Source organism: Eubalaena glacialis, chromosome 14 (assembly GCF_028564815.1).
Source record: "Eubalaena glacialis isolate mEubGla1 chromosome 14, mEubGla1.1.hap2.+ XY, whole genome shotgun sequence".
Lineage (NCBI taxonomy): Eukaryota > Metazoa > Chordata > Mammalia > Artiodactyla > Balaenidae > Eubalaena > Eubalaena glacialis.
In genome coordinates this window covers 30,234,201-30,251,662 of record NC_083729.1, presented here as the reverse complement: position 1 = coordinate 30,251,662, position 17,462 = coordinate 30,234,201, and the positions used below count along the sequence as shown (strand labels likewise).

At 36.7% G+C, this 17,462-nt stretch overlaps 1 protein-coding gene across 3 annotated transcripts in view; it reads left to right on the top strand.

Moving 5' to 3' along the window:
* STRN (striatin) overlaps positions 1 to 16,767 on the top strand; it is a 113,536-nt gene extending 96,769 nt beyond the window's left edge. For 2 of the 3 annotated variants that reach the window (XM_061168809.1, XM_061168808.1), the window contains 5 exons: positions 771 to 938; positions 2,603 to 2,743; positions 11,945 to 12,052; positions 13,184 to 13,270; positions 13,358 to 16,767. In XM_061168809.1, coding sequence (XP_061024792.1) covers positions 771 to 938; positions 2,603 to 2,743; positions 11,945 to 12,052; positions 13,184 to 13,270; positions 13,358 to 13,527 — 674 coding nt within the window. In that variant the 3' untranslated portion in view covers positions 13,528 to 16,767. The remainder of the gene's footprint in view (positions 1 to 770; positions 939 to 2,602; positions 2,744 to 11,944; positions 12,053 to 13,183; positions 13,271 to 13,357) is intronic. The other variant, XM_061168807.1, reaches the window with a different exon arrangement.
* Positions 16,768 to 17,462: the final 695 nt, after the last annotated feature.

Here is a 17,462-nt window from a genome sequence, read left to right as displayed (position 1 = left end):
ATAGTGCCTAATACATAGTATATCTTCAATAAATATTTTATGGTATGACTAAGAGAGGATATGGGACAGATAACACCATTGACATTTTAAATCTAACATCTGTGAGCCATCTTGAAAGTACCACTTCATAGACTCATTGTGAGGGTTAACAAGTAAAATTTCCAATTTGGCTTTTATCAGGAAACAGTGCTAAGCAAACCCCCTCCCCCGCCTTCTCCTTGCCCCTCCCCCACATGCATATCATTCATGTGTCACATCTTGCTGTTTGAGCATTTGGGGATTCCTGTAGGTCTCAGTTCACGTCCATTAAGGATGACAGAGGCCTGTTGCTCCCAAGAATGACTGCCATTCATAGCACAAATGGCCTAAAGAGTGTATCCAAAGTGCTGAAGGACATCAGAGGAGGGAAAGGGTCTTTGTTCACTTCCTCAGGGAATGTGAGTTGTGGTTTCTCTGAAAGTAGATTAAATTCAAATGGTTTATGTTAACATGCTTTTTAAAAAAATCAAGACAAATGGAAAGAAAAAAGGGAGGGAGAAGGAAATATGTAATTTTTTTAAGGAGAAATATATGTACTTTAAAATTTTAATTTAGACATTTCAAACCCTACATTTGCATGTTTCCAAGCCTGTTTTTGCCACATTTCAGAAGAAAAATAGAAACTAAGAGGTGTATTTTATACTTTTTGTTTTGTATATTTTACTTTCCTTTGGAATCTAAGTACGTTTATGATTTGTGCTTTTTTCCCTGCATTCTTGCTGTTCTTATAGATCCTTCTGTTTTAAGAGGCCCTCTCCTAGGCCACACCGATGCAGTCTGGGGTTTGGCTTACAGCGCAGCACACCAGCGTTTGTTGTCCTGTTCAGCAGATGGCACTCTCCGTTTATGGAATACAACCGAGGCTGCTCCAGCCCTGAGTGTATTTAATAATAATCAAGGTACATACTTTTTTTCCCTTATTTTACTGAGTGTTTTATAAAATTATTCTAAAAAGAAACAAATAAATAAATGATTCTACAAACTCTTACTGTTTAAATTTAATTTAAAGGTTATTTTTAAGCAGTAAAAATATATTTGCTTGAATTTCCAACTTAGTATGTGTAAGTTTAAAAAGCATACTATTTGGTGAAATAGCATGCCTTTTTTGAATTTTTAAAAATTGAGATATAATTTCTATACAGTAAAAAACAGATATTAAGGCTGCATTTTCATGAGTTTGACAAATACATAAAACTCTTGCACCTATCAAGATAGAACGTTTCCTTCACTGCCCTGAAGTTTCTTTGTGTTCTTGCCAGTCATCCCCCTTCCCCATTCCTAACCAGCGGTACCCACTGTTGTGATTTCTTTCATTATAAATTAGTTTTGTCTATTCTAAAACTTCACATAAATGAAATCATACAGTGTGTACTCTTTTTGTATCTGACGTTTTACTCTCACTGTAGTGTTCTTGTGATTCATCCATGTGGTAATAAGTGTTAATTTATTTTTATTGTTTAGTAGTAAGTATTTCCTTAAACCACTGTGTTTATCATTTACCTCTTGATGAACACTTGGGTTGTTTCCATTTTTTCCTATTATGAACAAAGCTGCTGTGAACTTTTTTTTTTTTTTTTTAAATCACAGGCAGGTAAAGACCTGGAAATAGAATTTCTGGGCTTTAGAATTAGAATTGTGTGTTTAACTTTATGTGAAATTGCCAAACTTTCTTTGAAAGTAGTTGTTCCATGTTACACCATTGACTGCAATGTGTGAGAATTCCAGTTGCTCTACATCCTTAATTACAAACATTTGGTGTTGAGGGTGTATTTAATTTTAGCCATTTTGGTGGGTGTGTAGCAGTATTTCATTGTGATTTTAATTTGTATTTCCTTGGTGGCTAATTATTCTGAGCACTTTTTTTGTGTGCTCATTGGCCATTAATGTACCTTCTTCTGGAAGATACACATTTTTGAACTGTTAGCTTACTTAGATTTTGAACCAGATTTTAAAAATCAGATTATATTCACATATACATAGAATTATATTTTTTTTATGTTTATAAATAAGTTCCAAGTTTTACCCTGTTCTAGATGATAAATAAAAATACCTTCTTTATTCTTGAGCTGCCATAACTTGTGCCTAGGTTTTGATGAGTTGCCTGCATTTGATGTTTGCGTAACTCTACCAATAAATAACAATTTGAGTTTTTACTTCTTAAATTCCATACTTTTAGAGAGTTAGAACTCCTATTAAGAGATGGGCTTTTAAAATGAAGAATTCCTGTGATGCCCCTCTAAACCCCAGGTTGATTTGAGGTGGAAGCAGAAAAACTTGTAGTCCATATGTTTTCCATTTATTTCTAAATAAAGGCTTGGATTCAATGAATACAGTAGCTGTGAGTGACTGGTAGAAGATGTGGTAAACAAGTAAGGATGATAAAATAGACTAGGACTAAAAGTAACGAAAGAAACAGTCTGCACTGAATGACTATGAGCTAATTCTTATTCTAATGTTGAGCCTTATTTACTTCTTATACCACTGTTTGTTTTGCTATATTCTAAGCACATTGTGAAGTAGACCCTCTAACTGCCATTCTCTTCGAATATGTTCTGACTCTTAGAACTGGGAATCCCTGCCTCTGTGGATCTAGTGAGCAGTGACCCGAGCCATATGGTAGCATCATTCAGCAAAGGATACACAAGCATCTTTAACATGGAAACACAACAACGCATTCTCACTTTAGAATCCAACCTAGATTCAAGTATGTATATCAATTTTAAGTAGTCTGTGTTTGGATCAATTTTTTAAACGTTATCAGAATTATAACTACTAGAGTCAACTATGAAAAACACTTGTCATTATAAAGTATTCTGCGTCAAAATCATATAACACAGTTATTAGAAGGATATAATGATTTACAGTTGATTTTAAGTCTTTAGGTTAAGTTTATTCACATGTATAACTACACTGTTTGAAGTAGCATTTGAGCTATTCTAAAGAGAAGTCAAGTTTAATTTTATACCAAATGTTTAGTTTTCAATTCTATTTGAAGACAATAATATTTATTCTGAATCTAGGCATATCTTGGAGTTTTTGCGGGTTCAGTTTCAGACCTTCGAAATAAAGCAAATATTGCAACAGAGTGAGTCACATGAAGTTTTTGCTTTCTCAGTGCATATAAGAGTTATGTTTACACTGCACTACAGACTGTTAAGTGTGTACATATCTTAATTTAAAAGTGCTTTATTGCTGAAAAATGCTAACCACCATCTGAGCCTTCAGTGAGTCATAATCTTTTTGCTGGGGGAGGGTCTCGCCATGATGTTGATGGCTGCTGACTGATCAGCGGGTGGTTGCTGAAGGTTGGGTGACTGTGGTAATTTCTTAAAATAAGACAACAGTGAAGTTTGCCACATCGACTGACTCTTCCTTTCACAAACAACTTCTCTGTAGCATGCGTTGATGTTTGATAGCATTCTACCCACAGTAGAACTTCTCTTGAAATGGGAATCAATCCTCTCAAACCCTGCCGCTGTTTGATCAACAGGATTTTTGTAATTATGTAATCCTTTGTTGTCATTTCAACAGTCTTCACAGCAGCCTCACCAGGAGTAGATTCTATCTCAAGAAACCACTTTCTTTGCTCATTCATAAGAAGCAACTCCTCATCCATTCGAGTTTTATCATGAGATTGCAGCAATTCAGTCACATCTTCAGGCTCCACTTCTAATTCTAGTTCTCATGCTATTTCCACCACACCTGAAGTTACTTCCTTCACTGAAGTCTTGCACCCCTCAAAGTCATCCATGAGGGTTGGAACTAACCTATTCCAAACTCCTGTTCATGTTGACACTTTGACCTCTTCCCATGAATCACAAATGTTCTTAATGGCATCTGGAATGGTAAATCCTTTCCAGAAGGTTTTCAATTGGCTTTGCCCAGATCCATCAGAGAAATCACTAGCTATGGCAGCTGTAGCCTTATGAAATGTATTTCTTAAATTATAAGACTTGAAAGTCGAAATTACTGCTTGATCCATGGGCTGTGGAATGGAGGTTGTGTTAGCAGGCATGAAAAAAAACATGAATCTCATTGTACATCTTCATTAGAGCTCTTGGGTGACCAGGTGCATTGTCAGTGAACAGTAATATTTTGAAAGGAATCTTTTTTTCTGAGCAGTAGGTCTCAAGAGTGGGCTTATAATATTCAGTAAACCATGTAGTAAACAGATATGCTGTCATCCAGACTTTGTTTTCCCATTTATAAAGCACAGGCAGAGTAGATTTAGCATAATTCTTAAGGGCCATAGGATCTTCAGAATGGTAAATGAACATTGGCTTCACCTTCGAGTCACCAGCTGCATTAGCACCTAACAAGAGAGTCAGCCTGTTCTTTGAGGCTTTGAAGCCAGGCATGACTTCCCTCTAGCTATGAAAGTCCTAGGTGGCATCTTCTTCCAATAGAAGGCTGTTTCATCTACACTGAAAATCTGTTGTTCAGTGTAGCCACCTTTATTCATTATCTTAGCTAGATCTTCTAAGTAACTTGCTGCAGCTTCTATATCAGCACTTGCTGCTTCACTTTGCACTTTGATGTTACAGAGACAGTGCTTCTTTCCTTAAATCTCATGAACCAACCTCTGCTAGCTTCAAACTTTTCTTCTGCAGCTTCCTAACCTCTCTCAGCCTTCATAGAATTGAAGAGAGTTAAGACCTTGCTCTGGATTAGGCTTTGACTTAAGGGAATGTTGTGGCTGGTTTGATCTTCTATCCAGCCCACTAAGACTTTCTCCATACTGTTTTGCTTTCTTATCATTCATGTGTTCACTGGAATAGCACTTTCAATTTCCTTCAAGAACTTTTCCTTTGCATTCACAACTTTTGGCTAACTGGAGCAAGAGGCCTAGCTTTTGGCTTATCCTTTCCACATGCCTTCCTCGCTAAGCTTAACCATTTCTGGCTTTTAATTTAAAGTGAGAAGTGTGCAACTCTTCCTTTCATTTGAGCACTTGGTCATTGTAGGGTTACTGATTGGCCTAATTTCAATATTGTTGTGCCTCAGAGACTAGGAAGGCCCAAGGAGAAGGAGAGAGATGGGGTTACAGCTGGTCGGTGGAGCAGTCAGAACACACACAACATTTATCAAGTTCACCATCTTATATGGGTGCAGTTCATGGCACCCCAAAACAAATACATTAGTAATATCAAAGATCAGGCACCACAGATCACCATAACAAATATTAATAACAAAAAAGTTTGAAATATTGTGAGAATTACCAAACTGTGACATAGACTCGAAGTGAACAAATTCTATTGAAAAAAATGGAACCAATAGACTTGCTAAATACAGGGTTGCCACAGACCTTCAATTTGTAAAACAACACAATATCTGCAAAGCACAATAAAATGAGATAAGCCTGTATAAAATAAATCTGTTTTTCATTTCTCATAAAGTTACTTTTTTAAAGAATAGTTGCTGTACAATATTATATGTTATAGGTGTACAGTATTGTCATTCATAATTTTTAAAGGTTATACTCCATTTATAGTTATTATAAAATATCAGCTGTATTCCTCATGTTGTACAATATATCCTTGTAGCTTATTTTATTTTTATTTTTTTATTTTTTATTTTTTTAAAATGTCTAAATACTTTTTTTTAAATAGATCTTTATTGGAGTATAATTGCTTCACGATACCATGTTAGTTTCTTTTGCACAACAAAGTGAATCAGCCATATGCATACACGTGTCCTCATATCCCCTCCCTCTTGAGCCTCCCTCCCATCCTCCCTATCTCACCCCTCTAGGTCATCGCAAAGCACCGACCTCTAGACACAAGAAAATCAGAGCTCCAGCTCCATTTCTCCGATTCATCTGGCTGCCTTCCTCCTTTATGTGCTGGCTTTTTCCTCAGACTAACTTGCCCCGTGGTCACAACATGGCTGCCAGCATTCCTGGAACAACCTGCTCCCTTGTTCATTTCCAACAAGAGAGGTGACCTCACCCTGAAAAACATACGATTAAAGTTTTTCCTTCCTGTCTGTCTGATACATCTTGGGACACAGCCCACCCTTGAATAGTCACGATCAACTGGAGAGAGCCCTGTGATGATGGGCTCAAGCCTGAGGTCCTGAAGCAATCACCAGCAAGGGGAACTATACACACACACACACACACACACACACACACACACACACACACACACACACACACACACACACACACACACACACACACATATATAAAAAACCATCCTTGGCATAGACTTGGAATTGGGATCCTCCCCAGGAGCTGGGGATGGACCAGCTTCCTTTGAGCCCTCTGGCTACATTTATTCCATTTACCAAGTTGGGTTGTGTTATGGAGGAAGCAGGGAAGCAGGTGTTCTGCTTAGGCAACTAAGAGTGTCGGGTTTAGATAGCTTGACTCAGGGCACATCTTCAAGGAGCCTGGTGCATCCTTAGGAGCCAACATATTGAGAAAAGGCAAAAATTTCCCCTGCCTCCCTTGCCTGTTTGGCTTGCACTTTTCTTTTGGTGTTTCTTTGAGATAGAAGAAGGAAAGAATTGGAAAAAGAAGGGAAATAAGAAAGAAAAACTACTGTCCTCTCTGGCTTCTCTCTCTCTCTCTCTCTCTCTCTCTCTCTCTCTCTCTCTCTCTCTCTCTCTCGCTCTCGACTTCACAGAATCCTGGAGATTGTAATAGTGACCACTGATGTCATGGCAACAGGAAATGCAGTATTATGGGCTGAGCCCAGAGGAATATTATCTGTATAAAGTTTTTTTTTTTTTCAGTGACTATGAAATTCTTTTTTGTATATTTTATTTTTTAATTTTTTTTAACATCTTTATTAGAGTATAAGTGCTTTACAATGGTGTGTTAGATTCTGCTGTATCAAAAAGTGAATCAGCTATATGTATACATACATCCCCATATCTCCTCCCTCTTGTGTCTCCCTCCCATCCTCCCGATCCCACCCCTCTAGGTGGTCACAAAGCACCGAGCTGATCTCCCTGTGCTATGCGGCTGCTTCCCACTAGCTATCTATTTTACATTTGGTAGTGTGCATATGTCATTGCTACTCTCTCACTTCGTCCCAACTTACCCTTCCCCCTCCCCGTGTGCTCAAGTCCATTCTCTACATCTGCGTCTTTATTCCTGTCCTGCCCCTAGGTTCTTCAGAACCATTTTTTTTTTTTTAGATGCCATATATATGTGTTAGCATACAGTATTTGTTTTTCTCTTTCCGACTTACTTCACTCTGTATGACAGACTCTAGGTCCATCCACCTCACTACAAATAACTCAATTTCATTTCTTTTTATGGCTAATATTCCACTGTATATATGTGCCACATCTTTACCATTGGTGCTTCCATGTCCTGGCTATTGTAAATAGAGCTGCAATGAACGTTGTGGTACATGACTCTTTTTGAATTATGGTTTTCTCAGGGTATATGCCCAGTAGTAGGATTGCTGGGTCATATGGTAGTTCTATTTTTAGTTTTTTGAGGAACCTCCATACTGTTCTCCATAGTGGCTGTATCAATTTACATTCCCACCAACAGTGCAAGAGGGTTCCCTTTTCTCCACACCCTCTCCAGCATTTATTGTTTGTAGATTTTTTTTTATTCACTTAGTACAGTAAGAATACCTTTCCATGCAATTAAATGTATTTCTACAGAATCTTCTTTTTTTTTTTAACATCTTTATTGGAGTATAATTGCTTTACAATGGTGTGTTAATTTCTGCTTTATAACAAAGTGAATCAGCTATACATATACATATATCCCCATATCTCTTCCCTCTTGCGTCTCCCTCCCACCCTCCCTATCCCACCCCTCTAGGTGGTCACAAAGCACCGAGCTGATCTCCCTCCCTGTGCTATGCGGCTGCTTCCCACTAGCTATCGGTTTTACATTTGGTAGTGTATATATGTCCATGCCACTCTCTCACTTTGTCCCAGCTTACCCTTCCCCCTCCCCGTGTCCTCAAGTCCATTCTCTAGTAGGTCTGCGTCTTTATTTCTGTCCTGCCCCTAGGTTCTTCATGACCAGTTTTTTTTTTTAAGAATCCATATATATGTGTTAGCATACAGTATTTGTTTTTCTCTTTCTGACTTACTTCACTCTGTATGACAGACTCTAGGTCCGTCCACCTCACTACAAATAACTCAATTTCGTTTCTTTTTATGGCTGAGTAATATTCCATTGTATATATGTGCCACATCTTCTTTTTCCATTCACCTGTCCATGGACACTTAGGTTGCTTCCATGTCCTGGCTATTGTAAATAGAGCTGCAATGAACATTATGGTACGTGACACTTTTTGAATTATGGTTTTCTCAGGGTATATGCCCAGTAGTGGGATTGCTGGGTCGTATGGTAGTTCTATTTTTAGTTTTTTAAGGAACCTCCATACTGTTCTCCATAGTGGCTGTATCAATTTACATTCCCACCAACAGTGCAGGAGGGTTCCCTTTCCTCCACACCCTCTCCAGCATTTATTGTCTGTAGATTTTTTGATGATGGCCATTCTGACCAGTGTGAAGTGATACCTCATTGTAGTTTTGATTTGCATTTCTCTAATGATTAGTGATGTTGAGCATCTTTTCATGTGTTTGTTGGCAATCTGTATAGATCCTCTGCCCTCCCAATGGTTCCCCAATTTCTGCCTTCGGTATGGGATCCCTTCCCCTCCCCCATCCATCCCTCAGGGGTGCCAGTTCCGTCCCGCCTCCACTTCTCCCCCTTCACTCCCCCCACGCCCCACATCCTACCCGGTCGCTGGGGGTTCCTCCCGTCCCCTCAGGTGTCCATGGTCCCCCACCAGTGCCTGGTAGGTGCCCTAGTTGTGAGGAGACGCAAATTCCGCATCCTCCTAGTACGCCGTCTTGACTCCGCCCTCTCAGTAAATTTAAAATCATGCTTAGATATATGACCTAAAGCTACTGTAATAAAATAAAAAGCCAATATGAAATTAAGAAGGATGTGAACATTTTTCAAATTACCTTCAGAGATTATGGTCAATTCTTTGAACGTCCTCAGCATAAATGTTGGTTTTAATGACTGCTATAAATTAATAAGGTCTCAAGTCAGTGAATGAGATGGATAAGCTAAACTAGGCAATTCCGTTTCTCCCTCACGATGTATAACTGTAAAGTCATATGACTTTTTGCCTGATACTAGAAGCATTTTCTGAAGAAGACTGCCGAGAATGTTTTGAGCAAAGGCAGCATTGTTGGAATAAGTGATAACTATTTCGAATTATAATAATATGTCCTGACATTTCCTAAGTTATCAGTTTGATTACTTTAGAGTTATATAAAGCAAATTTATTTCTTTCTACTGTGACTCCCTTAGCTGTTTATATTTGACTATGTTATTGTATTCTGGAATTTCGCAGGTGTTTTTTTAAATTAAAGTTCAGACCAAACATGTTTTAAGGTAAAAGTGAATTTCGTATAGTTTAAAAGGATGAAAGATGTTTGTTGTTAGAATCAGAATAAATTACCTTTCTTCTTATTGATGGCAGTGATGATTTGACTATGATTAAGTCAAAGGTAGTTGAAGCAGGTAATTGGGTACTTGTGAACCCATTGAAAAGGTAAACTATTTTTAGGTCATAAGCTGAATATAAATATTTGGAGGATTCTTTTAGATTCATTGTTAGAATGATGGCTAGTAGGCCTTCAGTTTATTTCTAGTGTTCTTTGTATTTTGCTTACTTTTACTTGTCTGATTTACCATCACCTGGAGAAATTTCCTTAAAAAGTATTACTAAATAAGAACTTTCTTTTGCCTGATTTCTATCATGCTTCTTTTCTAGATTTCAAAGTAATTGAAGCTATTCTCAGAAACTTCTCTCCCAAAATATATCGGATACTTTACTTAAAGTATTTGTATTTTGTTGTTATTCTCCTGCTAGACCTTACAGCAGATATTGGTCAGTGGTGTGTTATCTCTGGAGGAAAAAATATCCATAGGCTGAATTTTTAATCTAAATTCTTTGTTTAGGACCATTTAAAATGAATATAACTGACCCAGAGCTTACTCCACATGGTCAAGTGACTTTTTGTTGTACACTTAGATAACAGGCTGGGTGGCCACCTGCCATTAGCATTGGAAAAAGACTACCCTCAGCTTTTAAGATGTCATATTTCTAGGTACCACATGAAAATCCAATAGAGTAGACTAATATTGGAGCTATTTTTAGTTATGCATCACTATATTTTCTATTATGAGTGTAACTTCATGATACCTATTCTGAGATTTAAAAAATTTTAGGACCTCTTTATTTTTGAAATAATTTTAAATTTAAAGAAAAGTTTCAAAAACATTACAAGAATTCTTGGTTAACCTTCACCCAGATTCACCAGTTTTTAACATTTTGCCATATTTGTCACATTTACTTTATCATTCTCTGTGTATGTGTATAATTTAAAATTCTGAGCCATTTAAGAGACGTTATATACCTATACCCCTAGATCCTTTAGCATGTAATTCCTAAGAATAAGGACATTCTCTGACAGCACATTACATTATCAAAATCAGGAAATTTGACATTGACACATGCTGTTATTGTTTACACTCAAATTTGCCAGTTGTCCCAATAATGTACTTTATAAGGACATCCCTTCTCCCAAGACCATGATATAATAATTATTTTTTAACTTTGACATATCTTAAATTAATGTTATCTTTATGTAGATTTTCCCTTTTTTTCTTGTAAAAAGTATTGTAACAAAAATCACTAATTAAACTTAAGTTCTTTTTTTTTATAAATTATTTTATTTATTATTTTTGGCTGCGTTGGGTCTTCATTGCTGTACGTGGGCTTTCTCTAGTTGCGTGGAGCGGGGGCTACTCTTCATTGCGGCACGCAGGCTTCTCATTACGGTGGCTTCTCTTGTTGTGGAGCACAGGCTCTAGGGCACACAGGCTTCAGTAGTTGTGGCACATGGGCTCAGTAGTTGTGGCTCACGGGCTCTAGAGTGCAGGACTCGGTAGTTGTGGCACACGGGCTTAGTTGCTCCACGGCATGTGGGATCTTCCCAGACCAGGGCTCGAACCCGTGTCCCCTGCATTGGCAGGCAGGTTCTTAACCACTGCGCCACCAGGGAAGTCCTAAACTTAAGTTCTTAATAATCGATTTCCATTTCATAAAAGGCTGTCAGGAGGAACTTGTGATAGTTTAAGTAGCAATTTTGGCAGTTGCCTGATTTGCATGAGTCATCTGGTTGGGATAGAGATAGAAATTAGAATAGGTACTAGCTTTGTTACCATGATTTTGGGGAAGTCACAGATGTTTTCTGGACCTTGGATCATTCACTGTGTTATGAACCTAATGACATGTGGCCTGCCTGTCTCATTGTGTGTATAATTAAGATCTCTTTGAACACTATTAAATAGTGTGCAAAAAATACTATTAGGATGCTATTTTCAGATTCCAAACATGGTAGACTGTCAAATGACCATTTCTATTATGAGAAAGAGAAGATTAAAGAGTTAAAAATTCTCTTTGTCATGTTTATCTTTAGATGATAACCATGTGATAAAGAGCTCTGTATCTAGAATGAGCTGAGATTTAAATTTGGGAATTATCTACATGAAGTAATGATGGAATTTTATTAAAGTAGCAGAAGTATCATAGAACACTGTAGAATGCGAAATGTCAGTGGCTCTGGGCTAAGTTCTAGGTGGCATCCATTGATAGCAGGTGGTGGAAAAGGAAATTCTAATTCCCAGGTACTTCTAGATTTGTCAGTAGAGTGTTGCTCAGGTGATTCTCATTTCCTAACATCGCAATTATGAACAACACAGTTGCAGAATAAATGAACTAAAGGCACGTTAAAGTCATATCATTTACTTTTCCAATCTCTTAGGTGAATATTCTGTTCTCTTTTGTATGAAGAAATAGTAGCTTTGACAAATTTGTATTGCTCTTTAATTTCTTCTTTTTAGCAGCCAACTCTTCCTGCCAAATAAATAGAGTCATCAGTCATCCCACTCTTCCCATCAGCATCACTGCTCATGAAGACAGGCATATCAAATTCTACGATAACAATACAGGTAAGAATTTATTTAAATTGATCATTGTTAAAGCAAAAAAAAAAAAAATCCCAGCTGTAATTTTGGTGTCTGTCAGTGGCTTTATAGTCAGCAAATAGGCACTGAAACACAAATCCTCTCCCAGATCAGTTTCTTTTTACTTCATCTAAATCTGCTAAGAACTAGTCTTCACGATAGCATATAGAATCATCTTGGTTTATTTAATAGTAAACAGGTGTTATATTTTGGCCCTAGAGCCAAGGTTATTACTAGGAACACAATGAAAAATTCATTCAGATACCAATAAAATGATCTCTTGTTTTGAATATACTGTGGAAAAGTAGAAACTTGCTGGAAGTAGAGGCATATGATCATTATATTTTGTTTAAAATTGTTTGGTTTTTGAAGAGCCTTAGTGTTGCAGATGGCAAACCCCTGAGTCATTTGATTTATTTTATTTGTTTTTCCATGGACTAATTTTTTTCTGTATTATAATACTGATTATTTGGTCCTGACTGATTTGCACTGAGGTATGGAGGCTTTCCCAATTTTTATTAGCTTATATTTCACTAGTCTAAAGGAAATGCATGAAGAGCTGGTTGGGAGAACAACTCACTGTATTAACAGCCATATTTACCTGAGTATCTGCTACTGGCTTTGTAAATGTGTTGACTTTTGCTAACTTTGCTTAGCTACAAGTGATGAATAATTTAACATTTTTAATCTCTTTCTATATACTGTTTCCACCAAAATTGTGGCCAGGTTTTCTCTCTGTTACTTTGTCTTTGTCTCAGTATTTTCTTCTGCTTCCACAACACATATAATTTGCCTGTAGCTAAAGGATGCAGTCAGTGATGAATAATATCTGAGTTTTAGTTAATGAACATGGCTTAAAGGAATATTTGTGTACAAATTAATGACTTCCATATTGTGAAAGACAAAAATATAATCTGAAATTTGAGCTTTTGTTTCTCATTATCATCATGGCCAGAGCAGGGAGGGAGACACGTGTTGTTTTAGCAGTTGGAAAAGCTATTGATGTAGAGACTACACAGAGAGGGGTGACTGGCGAAGCCAGTGCAGCGAGGTAGCTGGCTTGTATTCAGGATAAGGTAAACTATTACTAAAGGGTAACAATCTCTTTTTCCAAAGGCAAACTGATCCACTCGATGGTAGCCCACCTAGAAGCTGTTACAAGTTTAGCAGTTGATCCAAATGGCCTGTACTTAATGTCTGGCAGTAAGTACAACTATAGATTATTTATTTATTCTTACCATTTTTATATTTAATGTAATTTTTCTCTTAATTTCTTTTCTTTTGATATAGGTCATGACTGTTCAATACGTTTATGGAACCTAGAAAGTAAGACGTGTATCCAAGAGTTCACAGCTCATCGGAAAAAGTTTGAAGAATCAATTCATGATGTAGCTTTCCACCCATCCAAATGCTATATAGCCAGTGCTGGGGCTGATGCACTGGCTAAAGTCTTTGTATGACACAATGCATCATCTTCACCTTCTAGCTCTTTATAAATAATCAACTGCACAAAAGAGATACAGAAGACCGGGGCAAGAGTCAACCCATCCAGCCCTTTTGTTCTGCTGAAGGAGCACAGAGAACATTTGTTAAAGTATAGTTTTGCAATTCGTTTTCTAAACCTAAGGTTTGTTCAGGTTGCTGCAAGCTCAGCTGAATCTGTGAGCCTGAAAACTTCAAAATTTTTCCCAAAATAGGAGCTTTTATTTCTGAGGTTGTTCTAATTCGCTAGGCAGGCCTGAGCGAAGAATATAGGTTTAACTTGCCCCTATTGAGTAAATAGGGCACATTATAAGGGATAATTAAAAAGGTTGATGGCTGGGAATGAGTAGAGGAAGAATGGAAATTTAGACCTAGTTCTCCCCTGAGAAATCTTGTTAAACATATTAGGTAATCAAAACAGTAATCTTTATCATATCTGTTGTACTAACCCCTATGTGCATAATGACCAGGCAGTGTTAAAATGAGTTTTTAATTTAGCTCTCCTTTCAACTGTTCTCATAAAGCACCTGGCAAAACATTTTACCTATTAGAGGGAAAAAAAGAAATGCAATAACATGTTAAATATATTATTATTCAGAAATGCTAAACAAATATTTAGTTTTTAAGCAGATTTCTATATTGTATTACATTTTTAAAAATAGATTTGGTACCATTCTAAAGTTTAGCTGTCAAAAGCACTCACCATTATGAAGAATAGTTGATAGAGTCTGCTTTTACTAAAGGATTTAACTTATTCAGGTTTAAGATTCTGTTTATTTTTAATGGCAAGCAGGTCATATCTTTATAATAATTTCTGTTAATTTTAAAATTCATTTTATTCATGGGATGTTTATAGTACCAGAGTGATTATTTCCTATCAATGAAATCTTACCTTTCAGTGGTTGAAAAGCTGGAAGTTATTGGCAAGTACTTATTTATCAAAACCCACATAACCATGCTTCAGATGATCTCTACTCTTTCTTCTTTGTCTCTTATATTCAAATTATCTGACACCTACCAAAAATAGTTCATAATTATTATGTTTTAATAGTCCAAAGGATATGGTTAACATCAGGCAGCTGCTTTTGCAGAAGTACTAAATAAAGCAAATGTTTTGTGCCCCAGGAATTCCCTTATTAATATCCCTAAGAAGAAGAACCTCTTGGAAATCTGGATGGAATAGTTTGGTGTATAATATTGGCTAAAGGGTTCTCTCTTTCTTTCCCTCTCCCTACCCCACCTCCAGTGTCTAATTGGAATACACAGCATGTTTTAATAGGCAGTGAATCAATACTGTTTCTGGGGAAAACCATTCTTGAAGGACCAGGGTTCCCTGAGCGCACCTTACCTATGACCCACATATGGTCAACTCTTGGGATTTCCATGACCCCACTGTCTGGACCCAGTATATAGACCTCATCCCTACAACTGTCTCACCTCTCCTCACACTCTTTCTTATTTGTCCAAAATGTCAGAGACCAATCTGGAAATTAGAAATAAGTTACTAATACCCAAATTTTCAGCAAAATGTATTTTTAATAGGCTCTCAGACTTAAAAAAAGTCCATATCCATAAATATTTTAACCTTTTAATATAATTCCTACATTCCTATGCCCGTGTATTCCATTAGCATAACAATGGCACTTCTGATAATATGTACATCTACTCCCTGAAGAAGTTTTATCACGATAGTGTCAATGTTAATTGACAGTTTTTCTTTAAAATTTCTGCTTATCTGCCTCTGGAATTCTGTAGTATACAGGCAAGTTTTCTTTAAAGACCTGTGTTAAATTTGCCTAATTGATATACAGATATGCTTTAATATTTTGACACAGCTACCTTGTCATTTCATCTGTGCTTTGGTTCACAGTGGGCTCAAGGGACTCCTTTGTGTATTCAAATGATTTGACCTGGATATGAGCTACCAGTTAAATGTTTATATTCCCATGCAGGTGTAGAATTCCACATTGTGTTTGGCGAATTCCTCTTTTGATTGTTCACAAAGTAAATAAATGATGTTGCTGACCTAACATTTGTAGAAGGATACTGGAAAATTCCAGTCAGGTGCTCTTAATTGGCATATTTGTGATGGATGACTACAGGCTATTGTTCTACCAATTATTGCTTTAATTACTTTCCAAGGTCTGCAGTGCCTGCTTTCCTTCTGTCACTGGAATTCTCAAAACCAAGACACTCTCTTCACCTGCGTTTTATGCCGCATGGTTGAAATGCATTTTTCTGTTAGTAAGTAGAAAACAACCATGAGATATGTAGACTGTAGTGCAAATGATGGAACTGTTGAAAGTTCCTTAGAAAGCCAGTGCTGTGCTCTTGGAGATTGTACCCAGAAACAGAGATTCTTCTCCACTAGCACTGTTATGATCTCAGTGTAGAAATGAGCCAAAGCTGTCTTCCAACCAGATAGAAGCATATATATGTGTCTGATTTTTCCCTCAGCTTATCAAAAATTCAATGAAAATTGACAAAATGAACAAATTCCAGATTTGAACAGTCACTGAAATGCTGTCATAGTGCTTCATTTGTAAATATTTTGGATGAAATGTATTGGAATAGTATGAAAATCAGCAGGAGATGTGGGTCCCTGCCTTATCTTCACATGCTATGGATACATCTCTGGGAGCTTGCAGCACCCTTCTCAAAACTCAGCTGTCATATGGAGCTCATTTGCTACTTGAACCATAGACAGATATTTAACATAAGTGATATAATGACCTTCAGTATTTTTCTATTGAACAAGTTTAGCAATTTTTGCCATTAAACAGATAATTAGTTATGCAAAGTATTTAGCTTTTATAATCATTTTAGTTATGACTAAAAGGGGGGAAATTGAGCTGTATCACTGATAACGAACTTTGTGAGAAATTTTTTGTTTATCTGACTTTCATTCCTTCAGTACTCTTGCTATAAATTTCTTTGGGAGATAATGATGAAGATTTATTTGAAAATGTCTAAAATGTATGTATATTTTATAAATATATATTATATATATTGTAGGAATATATATAATATATATAGACTATATATATATATATAAAACCATAGGTGCATTTTACTGTTTTGTATGTTCATTTTTGGAGGTAGTGTACACAGCAGGTAATGATGAGTATGATGAGTGTTGTACTGTTTGCTTTTGCAGTATAATATATAGTTCTAAATGTTTAAATTACTGTATATACTATATTCATTATAGGCTAGCATGCTTGTTTTAAAGACTGTCATTCTAGTTTATTAAAATCTGAATGTAAGAAAACCTGGCTATTCAAATGTGAATTGAAAAGTATTCCATTCTCAGTACTGAACTATTTCCATTGAACATTCAGGATTTTTGACAAAACAGCTATCATCAAGAAGGCAATAGCTAGAGAAAGAGAGGTGCCTTTAAAAAAAAAAAAAAATACAAATGCAGCCTTACAGTGAGGATGAGGATTGAGTTTCTTTGTGGGGGAAGGGGTGTAAGAGAGAGAGAGAGGGAGAGAGAGAGTGTGTGTGTGTATGTGTGTGTGTGAGTGTTTGCCAATCTGTGAAGGTCCTGATTTGTGACCATCAATGTCTTTTTAATGTATCTGTTCAACTTCTAGGACTTCAGGGGACATTTCATGCGCTGTCTTCGTGCTCTTCTGAGCACCATAAGTACTTTCCAAGAATTTTGAATGTGAATTCCTAGAAATTTCAGTAGAGAAGAAAATGGCTGTTCTTTCATTGTAAGTCAAGTTCAGGTAGTAGGAGAAATTATTGATTCACCAAAATTATGGGATCTCATTAACGTTGGCTAAGTAAATGTAATTTTTAAAGGCTCACTTTTTTAGCACTTCATATATTTCCCCTTTACACAAGAGCATGTCATGATTCTTATGTGATGAAGATTCAACTAGTAAAAATCATTTTTAAACTA